Source organism: Notothenia rossii, assembly GCF_949606895.1.
Source record: "Notothenia rossii genome assembly, chromosome: 11".
Lineage (NCBI taxonomy): Eukaryota > Metazoa > Chordata > Actinopteri > Perciformes > Nototheniidae > Notothenia > Notothenia rossii.
This window is the reverse complement of record NC_136910.1, coordinates 41,957,276-41,983,647: the sequence shown is the minus strand read 5'-3', so window position 1 is coordinate 41,983,647 and position 26,372 is coordinate 41,957,276. Positions and strand designations below refer to the sequence as shown.

General features: G+C 40.7%; 1 protein-coding gene across 5 annotated transcripts in view; it reads right to left on the bottom strand.

Moving 5' to 3' along the window:
* The window catches only part of lrrc75bb (leucine rich repeat containing 75Bb), a 54,618-nt gene continuing 28,246 nt past the window's right edge, over positions 1–26,372 (bottom strand). Inside the window, exons 1-4 of one of the 5 annotated variants that reach the window (XM_079659154.1) lie at positions 21,881–22,343; positions 17,431–17,580; positions 14,343–14,455; positions 1–610 (exon numbers count right to left, since the gene is read on the bottom strand). In XM_079659154.1, the coding sequence (XP_079515280.1) occupies positions 7–610; positions 14,343–14,455; positions 17,431–17,580; positions 21,881–22,156 (1,143 nt within the window). In that variant the 5' untranslated portion in view covers positions 22,157–22,343 and the 3' untranslated portion in view covers positions 1–6. Of the gene's footprint in view, positions 611–14,342; positions 14,456–17,430; positions 17,581–21,880; positions 22,344–26,372 lie in introns of those variants that run through there. The other 4 variants (XM_079659156.1, XM_079659155.1, XM_079659157.1 and 1 more) reach the window with 4 other exon arrangements.

Sequence of the window (26,372 nt, the reverse complement as noted above, 5' to 3'; positions counted from 1 at the left end):
TGGCGATCACCTCCCACTGAAGTGCAGCGGCACATTCTTTGACGTATTTCCTTCTCCACATCCCCATGCTCGTAGCTCCAGCCTGTCCTCCTCCTCCTCTTTCTCCTCCTCCTCTCCATCGCCCTCCTCGTACAGACTGGGCTCCTCCACTGACGTCTCCAAGTTCGGGTTGTATCCGCTTAACGTCTGCGCCTCCCTGTACTCATAAATGGTCGGGAGGCTGCTGCGTAAACCGAAGCGGCGCCGCAGAGCCACGAGCAGCGGCTGCGGCACGGTGAAGATGTCTACGTTGTTGCCCAGGTCCACCCAGGCCAGGCTGGGGAACTTCTTGGGATCCTTCACTGCATCCGTCAGGTCTTTCAGGATGGCCATCGTCAGGCGGTTGCCATTCATGGCCAGTATGGCGAGTTTTGGCAGGCAGCCGAGGTTGGGCAGCAGCAGCCGTAAGCTCTCGTCCCGCAGCTCGGTGAAGCTCAGGTCCACCGTGGACACCGCCTCGCTGCTGCTCTGCAGGTAGAAGGCCACGCGGTGGACGTCTCGGCCGGACAGCGGGATGCCTGACAGGTTGACCAGGTCACCGGTAACCTTCTTCTTCAGGGTGGTCTTCAGACTGTGGGACAGAAGAGAAAAAAAAACATCAAATTGTGTACAGGTTGTTGCTCAAAAAACATAAGATTTCTTTAGTAATGGCAGTTTCAAAAGTGTGTAAACACAAACGATCTTTTATTGATTTTGAAGCGCTCTCGAATGAGGTGCCACACTGTCCCACAAGCACAAGGGAACTGCAAAGCATGCACAAAAAGAAAATAGTAGAGTGTTGCAATCAATATAGAATTTGCATTTAAATGTGTCTCAGTCCGAGTCCCTGAAGCAACAAATGATGTCTCCTGGGCAGAATGTCTTACAACAACAAAAAAACGCTGTTTTCAGTTTCAGGTGTCACGCTTCTCTGACAAGCTATCTCCAAGCCAGCTCTCTAAGTCGTTAAATTCAATTTTATTTGGATTTATAAAATCAGGTCACATCTGTCAGATGAATAAATAAAAAACAAACACGAGAACTTACTGGTGTTTTTCTAGTTCTGTTGCAGCCAGTCGACTGCGTACTGATGGACGGTTTAAAAATGATGTCTTTGAGTGCCATTGATCTATAATAAAACGTACACTACTACCTACCTGTCCTTTATGTTATGTCATAATGTGATACATATTTTTGTCAACAGACAAGAATAACAGAGCAATCGAGGTAGGTGATCATCTATTTCAGTCCAAATGACTTCAGCAAACTGGTGTGAGGTGAATCCCTCTTAAGGAAAGACACCACTACAACTATCACGCTTGTCAGGTTGGATCATTGCATTCCTCGCTGCCTCTGATAGCACTCTGCTATGTGGAGAACATTTTGTCTCAGATTGCTAAGTGTGGTTATACATGCAACAAAGAGCTATGAGGAAGCTGCATGCATGTCATGGTAGAGCTGAAGAGTGAGACATAGCTGCAGCGAATTAGAGTTCTTTTGTTTACACTGGCATTAAGACTCTCAGGGAAGACATCTGCCAGACAAATGAAAACAAGCAAGGAGCGTGGGAGACTTTGTGACAAATAGGAGGGAAATGTTCTGTTTAAGGTTTATCCTGTCTTAGTCTGTTTGCCTCCGCTCGCCCCTCAGCGCCTTCAGACACAGCGAGGATTTTCCCTGCATCTCTCTCCGCTCTCTGTTTGTCTGGGAGCCTGAACAATCCTCAGGCTCTGCTCTCTACATCTGTCACCCTTTCTGCTTGGTTAAGGGGAAAAAAAGATCTGTAGCACACTGGGGCCGTGATTCGCAAGATTATTGATTCAAGGAGTGGGCTATAATTCATCTCTCGCCCTCCTTCATATCCTCACTCTTACTCACTGCCTCTCACTTTCTTGGCCTATTTTCTTATTTTTTTCTCACAGACTTATACATGTTGCCGTCTGTAATTGACTATCTGAAGCACTTGTACCCGCACTTTAGTAATTCTATTTTTGAATAGTGTACAGTATTTGTAAATGTATTAGAAATCCTTTGTATTCAATGCTTTTTAAACCATGCTCAAAATGTAGTCCTCAAAATGTCAGAAAACAGTGACAGATAAAAAAAAATAACCCCCATAAAATGTCTTGTTTTCTCTGAAAAATGTCCCACTGAAGCTGAAACCACTACATATTTGACTTTTATGCGTTACAAATTCCTTAAATTATTTATTAACCGTTTCATTTTATTCTTATTTGACCAATGTGTTCACTGACTAATAGTTTCAGCATTCACACATTATTGACTGACTGTTGCATCTAAAAAGGCCGGGAAAGTCTGACTGCATCTGCAGCTTTTTGACACACTCCACCACTCCTGTGACTTCAGCGTTTTTAGCACTGCGGAGCTTCTGCCCTTTACTGTAATGAAACCGATCATGGGCATCGACTTTCTCTTGAACTTATTTATAGGAGGGTTTTTCTGCTTGTGCTGGAGCCCTGCCCTTACACCTGTGTGCCACAGCGTGTGTAGAAAGAGCTGCTGAGAACAGGTCAGGCAGTGTAGCTGAGTGGGTGGTGCACGGTGGGCTCTAATGTGCTTCTAATGAGGCGGAGTAAAGACGACTTTAGTCTTTCTTCCAAATCCTCCGCTTCCAAGTTCTGTGGGCTCAATTCCGCCCACAGGCTGCTCGGCTGGCTGCAAGCCAAGGGGGCACAGCGAGCATTTCTAAAGCCACAGTGTGCACTGTAGTCCATCAGCATGAAATGATAACAACATAAACAACAACATGCCTCATCTCGCTCCCTCTGATGTGGCTGCCATGGTCGTAGGCTGTGGTGCATATCCTCTTGGACCATTTGAGACAAAAACAACTTCAAAGGATAGTCTTCCTGCATAAACATGATGCGAACAACAACAACACAGTATCGGGAGTCATTTAAAAGCAAACAATTGAGGGGAAATCAATGTATTGGCATCTTGAGAAGCAACTGATACTACAGTGCAGGAATCTAATAAGAGCAGAGTATGTCAAACGATCGGCTGCGTAATGGGGGCTAAGGATGGCTGTCTAATTGCTTTCCATGGAGTGTCTTTCCTCAGGGATGTTATTAACATTACACACCTAACAAGGGTCCTTGCTGTTATCTAGTTATGTAAATCCTATCGGTGAGAAATAACACATTTTTGTTTTTGTGACGTTACAATTGAGTGCAGGCAAAGGGGTCAAGCTAAAAGAAAAAGTCAGAACAAAATCATAAAATGTGTCTTTTAACTAACTATTAACAGTATTTTAAAAGAAATGTTGCTAGAGAATTAGAAATTGAACCTGTATTTATATGTTATTGTACAGTTCGAGTTCCGCTAAAGGTCTCAGAATCTTTCCAGGCTTTCTAATTGTTTGCCTTACTCTGATTCTTTCCAACTGTGTGTGATCTCCTTGCTGCCCTTATGTCTTTACCTACCCTCTTCAGCTGTGTCTTGACTATGTTATTATTCATGTCTCTATATAAGCCTGTCTGTCAAAGTGTTTTCGTTGTCAGTCCGTCATCATTGTACCATTTAAGATTAGATAAGATGGACCTTTATTAATCGCCGTGGGGAATTTCAGTGGTCTCTGCCTTTGACCCATCCTAGTGTTAGGAGCAGTGGGCTGCCATTATGTACGGAGCAGTGAAGGGAACTGTGCCTTGCTCAGGGACACCTCTGTAGCACTTGGTCTTTCCGGGACTTGAACTGATGACCTTCCAGTTGCCAAGCCAAGTCCCTATGGACTTTGCCACCACCGCCCTTTAATCTCTTGAACAGTGTTGTTCAGCTTTTCCTGTTTCTGTATGTTTCCATGCGTTCTCCCTGTGGATTTGCAGCTCCCCTTTCCTCTTGTCATCTTGTTTTGCTTTGTTACTTTCCTTTTGTTTACCTAGCTTGCTCTCTCAGTTTTGAGGTTTTCACACCAGCTTTAATTGAATAAATATCGCTATTTGTTAATACTTTTATACCTGCCTTCCTTCTTTTATAGTTGGGCTTGATTTCCTTTCCCCAGTGAGAAAATCATAACTTCTTCATTTTTTTGTCTCAGAATTGATGTAGGATATGCACTTCTCAAAAAGCTGATTCTAGTTAATCCTGGTAATATTGGCTCATCTGATGTTCCATTCAACTGTGGAGTATCACACGGCTCAGTCCAAGGTCCCCTTTTACTTCTTATCATGCTCCCATTTCATTCGTAATCATACTTTTGTTTTCCATTCTTCAGAAGAACTATAAGAGATACTTCAACTCAATGGAGGACAATTATCCTGTTTAGGCCATTTCACTAAGCATTCATGATCCACTTAAAGGTGGGGTAGGTAAGTTTGAGAAACCGGCTCGAGATACACTTTTTGTTATATTCCATGGAATGCTCTTAACATCCCGATAGCAATGTTAGCAAGTGCTTTGACAAAAAATCCATAAAAAAATGTCATCTGTGGAAGCCGTAGTACTGTAAAAAGCACGACCAATCATTTTAGCCGGCCCGGCTAAAATAACTGGATGGCCTACCTGCCTGTCAGCCTTCCATCTGTGCACAAACTTATCTCGTGCCCTCATTGGTCATGTGCGCGTTCGTGTGTATTGGAAGAGTGGCTTTGTAAGGAAGTGGCAGATTTTTTCCGGCTGTGTATTTTCAAATTCTAGCGCACTCAAGCTGGTTTCTCCAAAATGACCTACCCCACCTTTAAGTAAGGCACAATATGAGATGAATAAATCCCTGTTTTTGTTATCTCCGGAAGGAAGAAGGGACAATTGAGTGAGATTCAGCTAATCTTTGTGTGGGAGGGAAGAGGGAGCGCATCTGGCAGAGATCTGCACTCTCTACTCTACTGGGTTTATTTTTAAGTTATTATTTTATTGCTAAGTCTTTCTCCTTTTCTACTAAACATCCAAGAGGGAAGCTTCTTTATTGAAGGTCAAAGCAGGTCCATTAATGTCTGTATTCAACCACTTCTGGTGTGCCTAAGTTTCAGGTGAAACTCCACTCAGTCTCCTAACTTTACAAAATGTAAGTGCTCATCTTTAGCGTTAGTCAGCAGCCTTCCTACTTTACCATTCCGCTAATCAATTTCCGCTCGAATGCAACCAAACCCTTTTCACTTAAACTTAAATAGACGAAGTGCTGGAGAGGTGAACATTTTCTGAAAAGGGCTGAGAGGGAACAGCTAACATGTTATTTCTTCTAGATACTGTGAAACTGTTTTCAGGAGAATCTTACAACCCTTCAATATTCTACCACATGGGTGAGTTAAAAGGAAATGGCAGGAGAAACTTGTAATCCATCCGCCCACGTAGAATACATGTTCCCCTTAATTTACTCTCATGAATCAGTAATACATCAAGAGACAGAGGGAGTGTTAGAGGCCATATATTTTTCATGTTCATTTACTGTGGGATTCATTATAACAATAGGTGGTGTATGCTATAAATACTTTCTTGTTTGTTAAAATCAATATCTTGAACTTTTTTACCTTTTTATATCTGCCTAAGCAATCGCAATTCACTGGGGCTTCAGTTGGATGACAAGGTATCTATTAAAAGAGAACAATTCGTAGATGGTTTGTTACCTGAAACTAATAGCAGCATCATATAATCAATAGTGATGATTTATAGACAAGTTATAACCCAATCAGCTTATAATACAAAATAATTAAAGGATTTGGTGTAATGCTAATATCTTTCTCGATGATTCATGAATGGGAAGAACAAAACCACTCAGTATGACTGGCACGAAGCCAGTGCCAGCATGTGGTTAGCTTGAAAAGTTAAGATTAAAGGAAAAGGAAAAACATTAATATTATTATTTTTAGATTGCAAAAGTATTGCTTGAGTAGTAAATACAACAACCTGGCATCCAAAAAGATGCTCTTATTTAGGGCTATTACAAAAAATGGTCTGATATCTATTACTGATCTCTAAAGCATTGCTAACATATTTAATAACCGTTAATAAATAATGTACAACTCATAAACTGCATCTTGATAGTAGAGGGTGAGAAAATACCCATATCTTGCTTCTGTTTCAATATTTTAGTAATATTTACTTGTTTTGCAAAATCTGTAGCCCATCTGCAGATATCAGGCAAACATCAGATCACAGATATACCGTATATGGCAAATCAGATTGCAAGACAAACTCTGTAATACAAAATTAAAATGTTCTTTCCGCTGAACATGCAAGGAGACACTTGACTTGTTTCAGGGAAATGAAATAAAAGCACTCGAGAAACTAAGAAAAAATGTGGATGCTGTTCCAGGGACTCGTGGGATTGGTCAGATCAATGTCTGCTTCATCAACGCTTTGGTCTCGACCCGTTTATTCATCCGATCGATCCAAGCTGTTTTGCCTTCTGGCTTCTGTATAATACATGCGCGGCCCGGCCGTGGGAGAGAGGGTCTAATGTAAAAGCTCATCCTTGAGATGTGGGCCGGTAAGGAACTGCCCATGTTTTCCTGTGTATCATCTGAATATGCCTGCAGGCCTCGGACTGTGGGCTAACACTGAACATTTCCTGAACTAGTTTGTCTAACTCAACTTAGTTTAAGCATCAATGAATACTTTTGGAAAATGTTCCTTGTGTTAACGACAGTTCTTTATAGCAAGTTCAATCTGTCACACGTTTCAGCAGCAAATCTTGTGTGAAACATGAAAGCAGAGACTGCACACACCATCCAGTGTCCTCTAGTTTCATGGGGATAGTGGCACATTTTCTAAGAAGGAAAAAATAACCCCAAAGCTCATTTGGATTTGGATTACATTTCAGTGAAACATTTAGCGGATGTGCTGATAAAGGCTTGTTCTATTGTGCGGCGTCAATGCAGCAGCTCAGGGCTGCGCGGTTTTGACATCTCAGATCAGTCGCTTGGTTCTTTGAAAACTTTGAATTCTGAGTTTTGGGGAAAGTAGTAATGTTGATGTTAACACTGAATGAAATGACAGCGGTGCTGGGAACAGGAGAACGAAAGGAATGTAATAGCATCTGTCACAATTCGTTAAAAATATGGGCCAAATCCCCAATTTACAAACACAATAGTCAAAAAGTCCTTGAAGACAGTGCAGTACTGGCTTTCAGCTATACTCTGTCATGCAACACTCATGGACCCCTTAGACACGAATGTGGGAAGCATGTTGCATAACAGAAAACCGGAATTAAATTTTGAACAGATAAGTGTTAAAAAAAGGAGGTCTTTTATAAATCTTACTTATGTTACCTCTACGCACAGCAGAAATAACACAAACAGGAAGGATTAGCTCTCAATATGTTACTTCCAAATAAAGATAAAAGCATATTTGCGCTGCTGTGCCAATAATTATAAATCCTCTCGGTACAGAGTGTACCATAATGCAAATGTGCAGCGTGTAAAATGTACTACACGGTTGAGCTATAATTTCTCTCTTGATTTGATTGGATGTGACAGACTGGATGCTTAGGAGAAAATAATACTGCGACAGAACACAGAAAACAGTTTGCGTTACATAACGCTATAGCATGGAGGAGTACCTCGGTGTCTTCTATACTATGTCAAGGCAGTTATGAAATCAACATTAAAATGCAGGGCTACAAACAGACCGACGGGCTTGATCGTTGGGGAGTGATCTGTATCAGCCTTAAAGAAATGAGACCCGCATATCATCTGAAGCACAACAATCCTTGTTCCCTTTATTCTCGAGCAGTAGCAGCAGCCTTATCTCAGATTCACAGTTAAATCCAATCAATGAGTAAAAGAGCTTCAATCCCTGGATAAAAACCCAAGAAGTCAGGAAATGCTTTTATTTAAGCTGTTGGCCTCAAGTTTCTAAATGTCTGCTTGATTAAAAACACCTCAAACTCCGTGTTTACCGAACAACACATCCAATCTTTTTTATTATTTAATTATAGCCCGTCCTGAAGATTGGAGCAATGGATACTGAGCATCTCTTCCTCCTCTCCCTCATCCTCCAGGATCTCCGTCTGTACGGCGGGAAGCCCTCAATTATTCATAGAAGAGGATGGTGGCTGGATCTTTAAGTCTCTATTAAAAGTGGAGGTCAACTAGACAGCAGATTGAGCAGATTGAGTGAAGCGTGCAAGGAGAAAACATAATCTATGAATAGAAGTATGAGCAGAGAAAGCAAAAACCAGACATCTGTGATCATGTCCTCAAAAACACAAAGTAATATTTTTCAAATACTCTTCCTCTGTCTGTAATATTTTGCCCTCGCCTTAGGAGTAGATGTTGTGGGCTAGTCAGAAGTCAGGATCGCCATCACTCAGAGCCTGCTCTACCTTACAGTGCAACCTAGGGGGGGTGACTTTGCTGCAAAAATAGGTCATACTGCACACGTGTCAGATACACATGCCACACGTACAGTAAAGAATCGTCTGTTTCGTTATTCCAGATACGACACGGCAGCTGTGTGACAGAAAGCAGGTTGTAACAGGTTCTAGGTGACAGCTTATAATTAATTCAATCATTATTATGATGATGGGGAGTTCCCCTCTGGGTAATTACTGACTGAGGAAGTCGATTGTTTTAAATGAACAAATTATTTGACTCCTCCACGGCCACAAAACAAGAGACATTTGGCTCAATTTTGTGTCCTGTGAACAAAGATGTCAAACCCAAAAGTTCTGATAAAAGGAAACAAACAAATCTGCAAAATAGGATAGAGTCTGAGGCTGGTGCTTTTCGCTTAATAAAAGGAATTTGGTCATAAAATTGACAAAATATTGGACACATTTACAAGTTAAGTAGTCACCAAAGTTATTAGCATGATGTAATAAGCATATATATCTGCACTAAATCCAATCCCTTCAGTGGCTAGATATTTCACTCTGAGCCACAGATGTCAGCCTCATGGTAGATGATTATTCAGAGGTCGCTAAAGTCAGTAAGACACATTGTCAAGAAACCATGAATGTTTGTACAAAAAGTCACGGTAATCCATACAATAGTTGTTGTCATATTTCAGTCGACACCAAACAACTCAATGACCCTGCCACACATAGAGCCACACGTAGGTAGAAAGACTTCCCACATGATATAAGGCACATTCTTGTCTATTGTTAATGGAGGCAATCAAACAAAAGCTTTGCCGTCATTGTTTTTCAGCTCATGGCCAATGTTGCCAGACTGTTGTGCACGTCAACAGGAGGTTTTAGCTTTGTTTATTTTTGCACTGCAAATTATGCCCCAAGGACCCTCACCACATTCATCTTATGAAATTGCGTCTGTCTTTATCCTCTACTAAAAAGTTACAACAAATTGTCAAACAAATTGAATGTGAATATGCCAGTTTATTTGGGATGGACGCCCAACTTTCCAGATAGCTTTCAAATGACATTAACGTAGACATGGCCTTAGAGGATTGGACAGCAGCTTTAATGCATAGGTTACCAACATGTACAATATTAAAGGCTGCAAAGTTGAGAGGTTCCTTGCATTTACAATATGTCTGCGCCGCTGGAAGGATCATGAAGGGGAGACAGGCTCAAATGACAGCAAAGAAGAGAGGTAGAGGGGATTTCTTCAAAGCTTAGAGCAAATTAGTCCGAGCAGCGGAGAAAGAATTCCAGAGAGCATTTCTCCGGTGATTAGCCGGTGAAAGCTGTCTGGAGATCTGAACTAGAAATACAGTTTTTGAAACACAGTTTAAATCCATCCAGACTCTTACACAGATATCTAAAAAACTTGCACTGCTGAACCAAATATAGTTATTGCCAAGATGCCTGACGGCTTTTCTCTGGCTTATGCTTGCCAGGTATGATTCAGAAGTGAGAGTAAAGATATGAGAAAAGTGGTAATCTTTCTGAAGTGGGAAGGATATTCCAACTAAAAATAAAGGAGAAAGAGATGTGTACAATGACCTGAAGCTGTTGAGTTTTGGCTACCAGCAATTGGACAATCTGAGCAGCTGCAGGAAACCACCCAAGGAGCTGAGGACGGTTTGATGCTGAACGATCATTTGTTGAGGCTAAGGACAAAAGCTAAACTACAAATTTGTAGAGTGTTTCAAGAGCCAACTGAGGAGTGATTTCCAATACTTGAGAAAGAGGTGTTTAAAGAGTTATCGAGTAGTGAGGAAAGTTAGTTGGTTAGCTGCATTAGTTGTCTGGGCATGCCAGATAGTAAGACCAATGAGAAGAGCAGAACATCTAGTCTTTGTCTCCAACGCCGCTAAAGTTGAGGTTTATCTATGTTATTGAGTGCAAAGCTGCAAGTTTGATCTGCAAATGCAACACAGTAGGAGGGAAAAATTGTCTGTTGTCACATCAGCATTTTACCAATTGCCATCTTAAAGGGGCCCTATTATGCCCACTTTCAGGTTCATATTTGTATTTTGTGATCTACTGTGACATGTTGACATGCTTTAATATTCAAAAAGCTCTTTATTTTTCACATACTGCCTGTGCTGCAGCTCCTCTTTTCACCCTCTGTCTGAAACCAGAGCCTATAGTCTGCTCTGATTGGTTAGCTGAACGTCTCTGTTGCGATGTTCAACCGCCTAGATATCCCACCCCTTAGCCTATCACGTACAATGTGTCGAGCGCTATCCAATAGAACAAGTGTTACATAGTGATGTCATTATGTCCTGGAAGTAAACAAAGGAGTCCAATGGAGGCGTTTCAGGCAGGCTGGGGGAGTGTGGGAGAGAAACTCCCTCTGGAGGGAACACAGAGGGTTTAGCCTTTGCAGACCATTTACATGCACAAAATCGTATATCACTCACTACACGAAAGGGAAAACACAATAAAAACCCTTTAAAGCAAAAATACTTATTACTTATTTGAATGGGATCAATGGGCATGAGTTGCATTCAGCTGTTGTTGTTCAGTTTCTTATCCTGCACTTGGGTCCACCCTGCTTTGCTCTCCAGCGGGACGACTTTAGCCCTAACAGTCTGGGTCAAACTAGAAACACGCAACCACACTGAGAATACCTTCCCAAACATCTGTCTTGTTGTACTCTTATCCTCATACAGTATGTTCATGATATTAACATACGATGATACAACATATTTAAAAAAAACTAAACAGATGCACTTAGATTTACTCCAATACTTGTGTACAAAGCTGAATTTTTCATACCATTATTCAGTTGTCTTCTTGAACCACACTATTTTCTTTTAATGTACTGAAAATGTCTGTAATAGCTGCTGTAAGAGCCTCGTGTCAATTACAGCCTTGCAATGAAACAGCATCTGCAATCTCAATCCAATCTCTTCCAAATGTGCTGGAAGGGCAATTTTACCGTCATAAAAATACGAGCTTGATTAATCTGAGATTCAATACCAATACCAATAACATTAAGAACTCCTCTGGGGACGCACATATACAGTGCTTCTCTGAAAGCTAGCACATGCAGCTGCAGAGAGAAAATGATGCCTTGATAATTTATAAAGTGTGACTTGCTTTGCAGTTACAGTATTATGAAAGCATAGCAAGCTGAAGTAATAATGCTGGAATCAAGATTGATGCGTTATCTCTTGAGGATTTGCAACCAATTGCATATTTTCCATGAAATATATTCAATTTGAGCCCCAGTTGGAGGGCAGGCTGCAGCACATTTCTAAATTGATCAAAAATAGACTTCAAAATCACTTGAAAAAAATAAGACTGTAAGAATGCAATAAACTGTTAAAGGATAGCTGATGCTTTTGCATTCCCTAATATGAAAAGATCAAATTCACAATCGATGCGAAGCGAGGCAGGAAGAAAGAGGTAAACAGGCAACTTCTAATCGGCAACCTTGCAGTGAATCCGCCTCTCTCTTTTACTCTCTGTCTGACAGAGCATTTCCCCAGAGCCTCAGCTCAAACTGCAGAACCGCTCTGTGCGGCAACTGTTGAACAAAATGGACTCTCACAAGAAGGAGAGAAAATCCCTCAGGAGGAGAGGAGAGGAGAGGAAGAAAATCAATGCAAGGGAAAGGATTTTAAAATAGAAGACATTGAGAGGCCGGGGGGAAGGAAGGGAAGGAGAGAGAGCAGAAGGTTGAGACAGACTGAGAGGAAATAGACAAAGGCTTTATAATGAAAAGATCCATAACAGAAAAGCTTCTGAAACCATGTGTCCTAAAGCTTCATTTCAGAGCGCGTCATATTCACAGAGTCTGGTTTGAGTCCCACAGTAAGCGCAGTTGCCTGATGCTTGCAGTGGAGGCAGAGAAAGACACGGGGTTTGCTAATGAGCACTCTGGGAGTGTCTGCCTTGTTGTTCTGTTGAGTGTTATTTCAAAATACAGCAGCCAAGAGACAGGGGCGGGAAGTTAACTCGAGCTGTCAAAAAATCTTTCGATCTGGGTTAATTGCTCAGGGAGAGGGAGCCTCGTGATCAACAGTAGAGAAGTTGTTTCTTTCAAAACGTCTCCTCAAATGTACCTGTTACTTAGTTTGAGTTGGGGAGCATTTCATTTGTTGTACAGTCGCTGTAATCAATGTCCTTTCTGTTGCTCTTTATTTCACTCAAACATGAACAATCAGTACCAGACCCGCAGTTTGGTGTCAATTGCTTCAAATTCAGTTCAGTCTTAATTTCCTGTTTGCTCCATGATCGTTCTTGGAGATGGTTTGTAGATGTATAGAAACAATAAAATCTCTCACACTCATAACGGAGAGTGTTGGAAGACGGTGTTAGGCTGTTTTTGTCACAGCAGGGAGGAAGTGTGCTTACTGCTGAGAAGGAGGTGTGAAAATGTAAAGGTAGTATCGTAAATAAAGGTATGTATTGATGTCAAATATTGATAGAAAAATGTACTTTAAGGAAAAGCATAAATGAAAAAAGCATTGATTGCATTGGATCTACTACACAGTGTAGCACCATTTAAGTTCACATTTTTAATCAATTAGTGTATGATGTGGCGTAATTTGGTTCAGATGAATAATTCTATTCACATTTCCTGGACATTTTGATTTTCAAGGTAATTAACACCTGGAAGATAATGGAAATATTATCATGTATGGTGATACTGAAGAGTACTGTACTGAAGCAATGAAGCACTCTCCAGACCTCATTAATGCTGAAATGCCACCATTATAGATCTAGTCTGACCTTAAGTTAACATTTTAACTGGATTTGATTGCTTTTCAAGCGACTCACAATGGCTGTTACAATTCAGATGTGTGGAAAAATGTATTTCAGATTGAATTAACAGAAAGCAAATGTAAACTATGCAAACTCTTCCACAAGTGACTCTATTGGGTAGATGTTATTGTGAGAATGTTCAACTTTATCACATGATGTAGGCTTTTAGATGTAATGAAGATTACACCCAAGTATAGGGAGGATCTGTGAAATGACTCAGGTCACATAATTGTTTTATGGCACATAGAGAAAGAGATCAGCTGCTTGTATGAGACACACCTGGAAGGGGAGTGTGTTTTATGGCTTTGTTTGTATACTCTTTAAAGGTCATAGGACCCGCTGTAGGGTACTACCTCACTATGACAAACACCATGCATGCACACAATGAAGATCTGTAATAAACAAATATTGTGTTTTCTACCTTTGTTTCCTCCCTTTCATTGCTCTCTAGACAGCAACAAAAGATGCCACGACTCTCCAAGCAAAACTGCTTACACTGCAGCAGCAATAACCTCAGTTCAGCCCCATAAAGACGGTCAGAGTCTCCATTACAGCCACTCATACGTAAAACTCATGATACAGTGAAAAACTGTGTTCGGTCTTCAACCTGTTGTTTTCTACCTCAAAGATGGGATAAGCGACCAATGAGAACTTTGTCATTTTTACGTTGTTCAGCTTCGAAACATTCATTGGCTAACAATAACATTATTGTTCTATTAATATAAAGTGAGGTCAGTTACTCTTTAAAACAGCTGCTAGTTATGGATACTTTTTACTTAAGTACATTTCCAAGCCCACACTTCTTTACTTTTACTTGAGTAAAGAAGTTTAGTCATTACTTCTACTTTTACCAGAGTATCTTTAAACACGAGTATCTGTACTTCTACTTGAGTAAAGGATGTGTGTACTTTTACCATCTCTGTTGACTACCACATAATACATCCAGAATAAACTAAATGTTGGGATACAGTCCTGAAAAAAAGGCTAATATAATCCCAGGAAGTAATCATTTTAACATCACAAGACAACCATAAACCCTATTGAACGCACTATTACAAATATAACCTGGGCACATTGAAGCAAAATCCTCCCAATAACTATCGATGTATTGCCTTCCTTTAATCTTTCCTAGAGGCTCTGTGGTGATTTATGAGTTTCACTGATGCTTAGTATGTGTTTACTGCAGCAGGGACTGTCCTTCCTCAGAGTGACGGGCAGCGTCTGCCGGCAGCGAGGAGGACACACTCACCAGGCCTGAGACTTCCTCCTGGGCACGCTCTGTCTCGTCCACTTGGAGTGAGGGGTCAGATGGTAAATCAGCTGCCGGCAGATCTTGGTGGTGGACTTGAACGAGTCAGTCTCCTTTAACACACACAGAGGACGAATGATGGACAAGAATTGAGTTCATACTGCAAATCAAAACAGTGGTTGTTCATATAAAAATCACAAGTTTTAGGCAAACAAAAAAATATGCACAAGCTGTTAAAGACATTTATACATGTTTGATGTCTTTTTCTTTCTTCCTGCTAACTACGGACCGATTCTCCCACATTCACAAAGTGTTTCTTTCTTGTCCTTTGAAAACAGTGGCTTCAAAGATTTTCCCACACAGAAACATTCATTTATTTGTGCTTTTTTCCTCCCTCTTGCTTCATGCCTCCCCTCCTCTCTGCCTTCTCGTTTCTCTCTCCCACCTCCGTCAAAGACTTTAAATGCAATGGCTTTAGCCGAGCAGGGTAAATCTAATTAATGGTACAACACGACAACAAGAAAGAGGCAATGTGGCGAGAGGGGAAAAAAAGACAGGGGCAATTTACCTTAAGGCGATTAACTATTCCCTCTGCCATTTCTTTTCTCTGGCGACAAACAACCATCTCTCATACTTCAAAGCATGCCGTGCTGCTGTTTCAGCCACTCGGATGACTGAACTCAACGTTAAAGCTGCGCATACTGATTTGCAGTGTGGAAGTATTCTTAGAAAATGTTAGTCTGTTGACTTGAAGGATCACCAAAGCATTCCTGGATGTTAATCATGCCCCTGTAAAGCTGAGTGCATCAAAAACATAAATTAAATTGTGAAACTGATGACCATGAGCTTCACAAATGATTTATCTTTTAGCCTCAATATGTTCTTGAATATATAATGTGAATACATCTCAGAGTGGTGGAAAACATTGGGCAAAGAGGCAGCTGCCGGGCCTTGAATCCAGCACACTGCCTCTCTACATCCCCCTCACGTCTGACAGAGTTTCCTGCCACGGGTCGCCAGACAGGGAGATCACTGCCAGCTTCTCACCCTCCCCCTCACCCCCGTCTTTCTGGGCTTCCCCCCGCCAAAGCAAACTACGATAAGATTAGCGTTTCCCACAGGTGATTATCATCTTGACTCGGTAAGTAAAGACTGGACCACGGTGACTTTATCTTAAAGCAACCCATCTTTTCCTAAAAGAGATAAAGCCTTTAGATAAGTGTAATGGCTGCTGTGAGTTTTACAGCCAGTCTGCTGCTACTGTATTCAGCCGCTTCAACCAGACTGAAATGTCATTTGAATTGTATCATCTTGGATTTGTATGTCGTGGTAAAGTGGAAGAGCTGACTCCCAGGCTTGATAAATAATGTATTTTATCGGAACTTAATGCAGATGAATAATGAAAGAGTTTGTCTAATGTATTGACAGGTACAAACTAATATAAGACAACTGGATATACATCATACATGTTTTTTGATATCAGTAATATCTGTAATACAATATGAGAGTGATAGCAAAGAGGTCGATATAGCTAGTGTGCCTTAATTTAGACCTTAAAACTTCAATTTCTTTGCCTTTTCTATGATATTTTGAAGTCACAACATATTTTTCTCCTGCAAGTTGCATCATTATGAGCCATGGCACACACGGAAGCTGTGTTTCTGACTATTGTATCACAATTTATTGCAAAGGGAGGCTGAAGATTAAAATGTAGGAAGGGAAAACAATCATCTACATTTAGATCTTCAATATCTTCATATCATTTTGGTACGATCCCTTACTGAGAGGTGTCTGTAGGCTGGGACACAAAAGGCTTCACAGTGGACTCCACTTTGATCCCACCTGCCACCTGCCACCTGTCAGATCCTCAAAGTGCTCTCATTGTGAGTGCCAAAGCCCCACAATCCTCTCTGCTATCGACCGTGGCCCCCTGCCCCGTTGACCTCGGCCTGATGACCGCTGGGTTCCTGCCCACGCTGCCCAGTATGAAGCAGCCTAAGCAGGTACAATCTCACACCTGCAGGTCCTGGAGCACAGCTGCTATCGTTGGCCAATGTGCTGAAAGAGCACCTGAGCAGCAGGGAAGACGGTGCCACTGCAGAGCCAAAGGCTGACCCACTGCCTCATCTTGGCCCACACATTAATCCTTAACCCTCCGCCCACCCTTCAGCATGCAGGTGTCTCTCTGTAGCTGTGTGGTAACTCTCATTTCAACCTCAATTAGTCCTCTAAATGCAGCTTTTCCACATGCAGGCTCAAAAATTCAACATGGCTTGGCTAAAAACATGGCCATAAAAACATTCTTGTGATGACAATGTTATAAATCAGTTGTAATATCTTGTTTTTCTTCATATTTACAGTATCTTACTCAAGTCGTCTTGTAAAGCTATATGAGCAAATATCTGAATTAGAGCTGTATAAATAAAATAATAATAATAATAGATTTATTTTGTTAGCGCTTTTACAGGTGCTCAAAGACGCTTTAAAGATATAGTGAAAAGAAAAAGAAAGGAACAACAAATAAATATATAGTTAAAGTTAAAGTCAAATAATACAAAAACAATCACACATGAAAAACCAGATTGAAGAGGTGAGTTTTTGTGAGTTTTTTGAAGGTGGCGAGGTCAGTGCAGTCTCTGATGGGTTGTGGGAGTGAGTTCCAGAAATAAAATGTATTAGCCTCTCACATTTCCCTTGTAAAGCGTGAGCCAGCCCCTCGTGTGGAATCTGTGAATATTAAGCAGGATGCCCACAGAAAAAAAGACATCATCTAATATTTAACTCATTTTAGAAACCTGAAGACGTGCTTAGTGATCTACGGTATTATGCTCATGGCTTAACACATACAGTAAACTTTAATTTCTCTTGATCGTAGCCTCTGCAGTCTTTGTACGAAGACAACTGGCAGTTCCTTGCTGTCACAACGGCATGACAGGAACAATATGACACATGCACTTAGGCATGGCTAATAAATGCGGACATGCTGCTTCTTGCCTCGCCTTTGTTTACAATTGTAGCCGTGGCCACGCTAATTAATGTGAACACTGTAGAGATTGTTTTTCAGTATTCATGAACAGTTTAAACAAACCGGATCGTTCTGGATTCTCACCCTTTTCGGGCACTGCAGGTCGCGGGCGAGACTGAGCAGCAGCTCGTGAGAAATGGGGTCCACCAGGTTGAGAAAAGCTGCGTTCTTGTACAAAATGTCATTGAGTGACGATCCCTGGAGTCCCAAATCCTGAGAGGTAGAACAAAGGAAAATATGTGGTTAACTGCTTTTAAAACTAACAGTAAAGACTGTTGACTTGGTAATTAATTTGATTAAAACAGCCATGTCTAAAGCACACTTCATTTAATATTCAAGTGTCGTTCAATGGATAGATTAATGAAAATAGATTATCAATGTTGATGAGCTTTCTTTATTTTTATTGCTGCCTTTCATTTCGCTCTTATCTTGTTGATAAGGTTTTGCTGCGTTTACATCCAGTTCAGTTGATTAGGGGGTGGAGAGGTGTCTGTGTGCATACCATACATTGTGTGTGTGTGTGTGTGTGTGTGTGTGTGTGTGTGTGTGTGTGTGTGTGTGTGTGTGTGTGTGTGTGTGTGTGTGTGTGTGTGTGTGTGTGTCTGTGTGTGTGTGTGTGTGTGTGTGTGTGTGTGTGTGTGTGTGTGTGTGTGTGTGTGTGTGTGTGTGTGTGTGTGTGTGTGTGTGTGTGTGGGTGGGTGGGTGTGTGGTGTGTCTGTGTCTGTGTGTGTGTGTGTGTGAGGCTTTTCTGCTTTCTACCTTCAATCCTAAGCATTCCTCAGTGAAAGATTGTGTGACAGGGAGAACAGTTCAATGAAACTAGAAACCAGGAACCCTGTTGTTGACAATAGTTCCTCATCATCAGGATATTTCTATATTGAAGTGACAATGTAAATACGGGGCTTCTTCAGGTAATTCTTTGAGTGCTGACGTGTCTTTAACAGCCAGTATTTTCTGCCTCACCAGCAAGTGTCAGCCAGCGATACAAACATACAGGAGAAAAAAACAAACAGCCAGGAAGACTTGAAACTGAGCAGATGAAACAAAATAAACAGAGATGAAAGGTTGTTTGAAAGGGGAAAGAAAGTAAAAGGAACTCTCCTCTCTTAAAGCTGTATATCTCTTATAATCCAACAATCCAATTAACAACTGTTAAAAGATGATTTTATCTACTCAAACATGCTGTTTGAACGGTGACATAACTGCTGCTTACAAACATGTTTCACTGGACCATCATCCTGTAAAACTAGAAGCTGAGCAGCTGAAGGGTAAATACAGTCAGCTCAATATGCATTGAAAAGCTTCTCAGAAAGCTTGAGGAGGAATCTGTGTAAAACGCACTGTATACGCTCTGACAGCTCTAACACTTAGGGGCGCAGTGGAAACAGAGAGGAAAACTCCCATCAGCATTTTCTCCTCCTCCAGCTTTTGAGTTGATTTATTACAGCGGAGCTCTGTGGGATTCCCTGACGTTGGACTATCCTCCAGACCAGCGCTCCCTTCAATAAACCTCATTTAGCACAGATGCAGGAGGATAACACGTCTCCATAAACGGAGGCACAGAGGAATTTGGAGATTGTTTTATGATGATGAAGCGCTGTAACTGTGTAGTGCAGCTGCAGCATGAGAAATGAGTGGGTTTCGTCTTCAAAAGACACAGAGATCTGATCCTGTGGATTCATTTGAGTGATTCCTAATCTTAAAGGCAGGAAATGTTTTTGATGTGGAAGCCTGCGTGCCCTCAGATCAATGTCCTCAGGAAAGCTGCGTATCTAATCTGACGTCTGCCTCGTCACAAAAAGTGAATATAACGTCAAGCTCTAAACCAAAAAACAACATCCCACACATGCAGTTCATCAGAATCCAATTAAATATATTGCAGTGTGCCAAATCCATTCCCAGCGTTTTCTGCTTTAGTGTAAGACCATGTAGCAGCTGTCGGGTGTCCAGTTTTGTTTACTTACTTATTTTATTTTGGACTGTTAGGATAATTAGGCCACAGATACAGGCTGCCTGCGCGTGGTGCCAAACACATGACCTTTGCCAAATGAACTCAGTTTTTGAGAAGTATACCAGAAGCGCATCTTGAGGAATAGTTCTACTTTTTATGAAAAACAATTGACCTGTTTTTGAATTATTGATAAATAAGTTCACTTTCTGGCTGAGAGTTGGTGAGTTGATGACTAGATTGATACCACTCTCATGTCTGTATGGCGATATGAAGTTAAGGCCAGAAGGAAGGTTAGGTTAGCCTAGCACACAGACTGGAATTAGATAGCCTGTATCTGTTTGTTTTTAAATCCCCACCCTAACCCCAAACCTCACAAATGGTTAATATTTCTACAGAACTGTATTATTGGATGAAGAGTATTTCAATCAAATCAAAGAGGCACCAAAATCTGGCAAGCAGCGTGTATTTAAAGTTGAATAAAATGAAGTGATTATTGTGACAGATAATATATATATATATATATATATATGAAAGAGAAAACCTCTTCATTATTGTCTTCTCCATCGCTGCACATTGGTTACTCAGTGTGCATGTTGCAGAGCGTAATTGATAAGAGTATTTGCTGATTCTTTGTTTCCTTATGAATATGTAGAAGGTCCCAAACTAATAACTTAATGGCCCAGGAGGCAGATCTGCCATGGAGATACAGCGTGGTGGCAGTGTTATTGGCTACTCTTTGTTATGCTTCCTCTGTGCAATAGAAACATGTTCCAGCATCCATCATCCCAAGGTGATTATCTCCAAATCCACCCGTCTCCGAGAGGAAAAGCTGCTTTGCAGCTAGAGAACAACAACAGGAGCTCTCCTGCTAGTTTTCCCCCCATCTTGAAGAACTGTTAGTCAGACACTTTGCTCCAGCCCCAAAGACATACAGCAGCTCTCTGGCTTCACCTCAGTGAGTGATGGAGAGAGAATTCGTGTTTCGTGAGCAGTTTAAATGCCGAGCTGTTGAGAGAGTTGCTCCTGCTCACGACCACCAATTGTACATGTTGATCTCAAAATCGTGTTTCCTATTAGATTTGATGGACTGCTTTAACAAAAAGAGACAGACACATGGAAGTCTTCAAGGAATGTGCATGAGTCATATCCCTCCTACTTCACACAAACATGAATATAATTTACAACTAAATTGAAATTCACCCCACCTATTGTATGCTCGGTTTATGGACTATCTGCAGAGAAGATTAGATACCTGCAAATCTGTCTTCAATTCAGACTCCTCAGCATTGATTCCTGCTTTAATCTGCACACTTCTGTGTCATTTATTCTACGGCAGCGTACAGATGGGCAGGCAGTTTGCATGACAAGGGGTCTGCTTGATGAGAACCCCTTTTCTCTGTACTTCAAAACTAGTCTTTGATCAATGCACAGCAACCAGAGGGAAGTGGAAAGCTCAAGCTGAGCTCCAAAAACTATTTCTCTTTCCGCCTCTCTAGTTTGGATAAAGCTTCAGAAAGTGAGGATTAGACCTGGGAAGGTGTAACATTCGGAAAGATAATAGATAGGACTCAAATTAAATATATTAACTATAGTGGGGGGCTTTTTCATTATGTGTTCCCATCATACCATACAATAGGGGACAGATTAGAGATTTTCAACAATACCACAATACATCATCAAGTGAGTTGTGTAAAGCACTTATTCCAATGTGGATTTATATATTTAAATTCCCTCTGATGTTTCCTTCACACATGGGAAACTGTGGAGAATGGCAGAAAAAGCTAAATATATATGTTATTGACTCAATATTTTTTCTTGTGTAGCCTTAACTGTAAAAAAGGCAGCAGGAAAATATTTAATTGGTAAGAAAAATTATTAAGATCTCAACGTTTGTCACAAAAAAACTTTTTGGGTTTTGGTGTCTTTAAAAAACATAATACACTCAGTGTTAGAGCTGATTTTATATTCAGAAAATGAGCTATCGCTGGCTATCCATTCCCTTTCAGACAAAACAGGTGGTTGATTTAAACCAAACACTCATACTGCTTCTTTCTCATCCCTTTTTCTTTTTGATAAAAAGAAGGCGACAGAGTTCAGGTCAGAAATTATTCTTTACTGGGAATCATTGAAAGGAACTTGAAAAAAGGAAAAAAGATTACATGCCTTAAACCTTTAAACCATTAGCACTGACACCTGCAGATACACATGCTATAAAAAGAGGGACTTTCTCCAATAGGACCCATCAGTTCAATCTGCTTTTGCTGAATAAATATAGCATGCATCCTAACATCATTGACAATAAATGTGAGATCAAATGAAATAAGGACACAACTGGAATGACTGAACCTACATTTTCAACAATCTGGAATTAAATGACCAAATAAACTTTTAAATATAAAAAACGTGCAAAATGTTTTTGATGTAGGCTATTTAACTTTTGGCCCACGTGTTCACCACGCACACTTCATCAAACACACTTGCAGCTTCAAATAACCTCCTAAATAAAATCTTAAATAATACGTTTTCCTAAGAAATGAATCCAAAATAATGTAATCCCTTTACCTTCCTCAGCAGTTTGAGCACTTCACCAGCTTGCTCCATCTTCTGCTCCCGGAGGAGTCTCTGGATCTCCCGGATCCACGCCACCCTCCTCACATACGGGCACTGGTTTGTTCTCCGCAGCATCCCGGGCAGCTTGTCGGACTTCAGCATCAGGGAGGTAAACAAGAAGTCCCCGCTCCTCTCGCTCTCTCCCGGGCTGTCATTCCTCTGGCGTCTCCTCTTGGACACTTTTGTTTCAAAATCGAGACTTCTCTGTCTGGTCAACTTGGAGCCCATCACTCCTGAGAGGATGGTGTCGGAGTTGGTGTTGTTGAGAGGGATTTTATTACAAGCAGCCAAAACATCACACTTAACTTGCTCCACTTGGTGAAATTAAAGCAGAATCTTTATAATATTAACAAAAACAACAACAACAACAACAACAACGTGTCTCGCCGTCCTCCCCCTGCTTGCATCCGTCGATGCACTGCCTGAGCACTCTGGCATCCTTTGCTTTACTCAGAGCTCCTGCGCTCCTCAGCCAATCACATCGAGGGTTTTTCTGCACAGAGCGTGAGAGTCGGAAACTGATCCCAGTTTAGTTTTCTTACTGGACCACAGGTCACAACGCACAGGTTGTTTCCTTGACTCAGAGTAAATCAGAGAGAGTGTTTAATCCCGTGGTATTATGGCCCATTTTAGAGTCTTATGTAACCATACATGAATCCAGTCATGTCAAAATGCCATAGATAGATGTAGCTGCTGAAGCTACAGGAATAACACTCAAAGTCCCCTGTTTTAAAGCAAAATGGTCTCCAGCTAAAGTATTTGCATCATTTTTGCAGAGTGCATGAGTTAAACATGTGGGTGTCGATTAAATCTATTATTGATCTAACCAGGATAGATGTACCAATTTATTCAAATGCTGTGAAGCATGACCCGTACATTTGAGGAGCAGAAAGGCATAATGATTTTAGAGAAATTGATAGTGGTAAATCTCTAAAAAAACATTGGTTTAATTTCCTGTATGTGATTGCAGTGTGTGTACTCCAAGGTGTGTCGGTAGACTGCACTTTAGGATTATTTACATTATTGATTTATCAGCAACTATTCTCTTCATTGGTTGATTATTGTTTTGTCTATAACATTTCAGAAAACATTGTCCATCTCAAAGTCCAAAGTGGTGTCTTACTCTTTACATGTCTTGGTTTGTTAGTCCAAAACCCAAAGATTACAATCAATGAAGGCAAGAAATCTCCACATTTGATGCTGAACATAACAACTATGCAATTTAAGCATGAATAACTTTGAGCATGGCTCAAATATTAAGTGGTGAATATTTTGTTTTGCTGATCAACTCTTCGATTACTTGACTTTCAGCTTTAGTAACAGGTGCAACAGTGCACACTGGTAAGAGTGGAACATGTCAAAGAGAGAGCATTTTAAAATGCTGCTGTGTTGAGTTGAGTATAAGTTTCAATGATATCATGCTTGGTCAATGCTTTTTGCAGTCAGATATAATGTGTTGTCAGGTTAGCTGTTTGCATGTATTTCAGTTAGCATTGATCAAGAGGGCCATCCCCACTCCCCCAGATTGCCTACTGCTGATAAATCTCTAAGATGAATAACTCCCACCATGAACCTTCATTAGCTTGATTTGCACATTAGTTCATGAAAACAACATTAATAGTTTGTTGCTCCAGGCAGAGGAATTAAACATCAGGGGAGCTAAAGTGAGTCAATTTACACAGTGAGACGCCATGCATATATCTCTACCTTCATCAAACTCAGTTCTACTGCCATTGGCAGAGATACATCTTGTTCACCATCTAAAAGCATGGGGAGGATTGCTGTCTCTCAGTTGGTAGAGATGAGTTAGAGCCAGAGCTTTCAAACCTGATCCTCTGTCAGCCCAGTGTGATATAACAGTGCTCTTAAATCACCAAACAACCACAGTGGGATAGAGTGTAATAAGTTGCATCAGCTCCCAGATTAAATGAAAGCCATATAAATGGTAGTGAGCTCAATTGTGGAGAAGAGAGAGATATATTCATCCAGCATCACCTTATGTATCCCCATCATGCTAGTACTGAAGTCTGATTGCTCTTACTGGCTCTGTGTGTGTGTGTGTGTGTGTGTGTGTGTGTGTGTGTGTGTGTGTGTGTGTGTGTGTGTGTGTGTGTGTGTGTGTGTGTGTGTGTGTGTGTGTGTGTGTGTGTGTGTGTGTGTGTGTGTGCAACCATTGGGTAAACAATGTTGAAACATGTTTTATTTGTATGAAGCACCACAAACAAAAAAGGTGCACACTTTCAGGGATCCTATTTTCAAAAGGATGTTAAAGTGCTGGGCCCATAAACTGGTAAATTAAACAGAAATTATCTCTAAATGCTACCCTAAATTAATCATCTTATCAATGACAAAAACTAATCACAAAGGGGAACATTTAAAATGGCTTATAAACAAAGGAGTACACAAAGACAACCACTTAGACAAAACACAGCAAGCTAATTTCTCAACCAATATTAATATGTTGGAATCTAACCAAGGAAAGCACCACCAAGTTGATGTCGTGTACATCCCCCCATGACTTGGTTTATCCTGATTGGCTACTTCCTGTATTTAACAGCTCTGTTTGAGGGCCTGCATCATGTGCTCCGGCCTGATAACATGTCCCTCCAGCAGCAACCAGCAGCGTAGTCATCCTCAGCACTGGTAACTCAAAGAAACAGACATTATGACAACCTTAGACAAACCTAACTGGATGTCCTCCTATTGCAAAGTCATATACTGCCATCAAAAGTCAATAAACTACAGTATAATCTAAGAAACACTTATCTGTTTGCTAATGATTGTGCAAAAGATCAGCAAAGTCAACGAGTAGAAAATAAACTATGATGTATACAATTACTATAAAGTAAACAAAGGTGTTTGCAGTTGAGTTATTGACATTCAAATCAGCTTTGTGACAGGTAACTCATGACAACCTTTATTTTGATACAATCTAATTCTTACCAAACTTCAGCCTTAGCTTTATTAGATAAGAAAACAATTTGACTTTTCAAACAGAACTGCAACAGTGTTAAAGGTACTTACACACGTGCTAACAGGGCGTGTTGTAGAAAGAAATACAAGATATTTAAGAATAAAGCCACCCCCGGGTTAACCTTTTTAATCCTCTTGTTTCCAGGCAAATGCAGTGAACTCTGGGATATTTTGGTGCAGGAGGTGTCAGGGTCGACAGCCAGAAGGATTTTCCAGGAGCAGAGGCATGTTGTGTAAGAAAGGTTTTATCTTTATTCAGTATTTTATCCTAGGCTAATATTTGTCCGCCTGTCCTGCCTCTCGCTGCATGTGTCACATCAGTGTCACTCTGTTTAATGAGTTTACAACCATTCACGGTGAATCAAGTGAGAATAACTGACTAAATGTTTATTTAATCATCATGGTGGTGGGTAAAGTGGTGCACCATACAGTGTTAAGTTAAAAGTATACGGCTACATCTCTGTTGAGGTGTTTCAGTGGTGGCAGCATGATCATTTATTTACAGCCTGTTGATTGTCTTAGCGCCGGGACAGCACAGATGTGTCATATATAAGCAAGCTGTGACTTGCATTCTTTAAATACCAGTGTCATTGTGTTAACAAGAGAGGAAGAAAAACACAAACACATTAACTGACTTTAACTCAAAGTTAAATTGACTAACTAGATATGCATATACAAGAAGAAAAAAACAACTTTGTGCCATTAATGTTTGAAGACAGTTGTCCAGATGGCCTCTCATACTCATTAGCCTCAGTCTTCTGAAATAGAGGACGCATTTCCTAAAAAGAATCCATTAAATCTACTTGTCACTTAAATGAAACTGTACTCCAGGGTGTAGGTGGCAAGATAAGTGCATGCTATGCCCTTCTTTAAGTTCTTGTTGGAAATAAAGCTGTGTAACTCGCCCCTTTGGATATTTAGTACAGCTGATGGACGACAGCTGTGAAAACACAAACATTAAGTGTGGTGTTATCACAGCTGTTAATGTGCAATGCAGGGACCACTTTATGAATAAAAACTGCAATGATGAAGAATGGTTTTGTATATTTAAAATAATACACATTTTAGAATTTGCTATTGCAGCTCCATTGCATCATTATTTTGGGAAAAACATATCTTGTTGATGCGAGTAACTAACCAAACCTTAACCTGACTATTTGATAGGGAACTCAATTCAACACTGGCTCTCAGGGCTTCTTCTCAAATAGCTAATACCTCCCTTGATCCCTTCAGATCATCTGGAAATCTGATATTTTCTCCATGGACTGTTTTCTTTTAATCGTAGGGTTCAATGGAAGCTTAGAGTTGGGTAGCAGCGTGCTGCTGAAATCTAAATACCTCTTTATCAGGTCGTAATAGAATTTCTGGGTTTTGCATTTCCTGGGATAATGTGTCAGAGTTTAGTAAGTCATCCGTCCTGTCCCTGTTGGCCTCCACCTATTGGCCTGGCTTATTATTTAACTGACCCTTC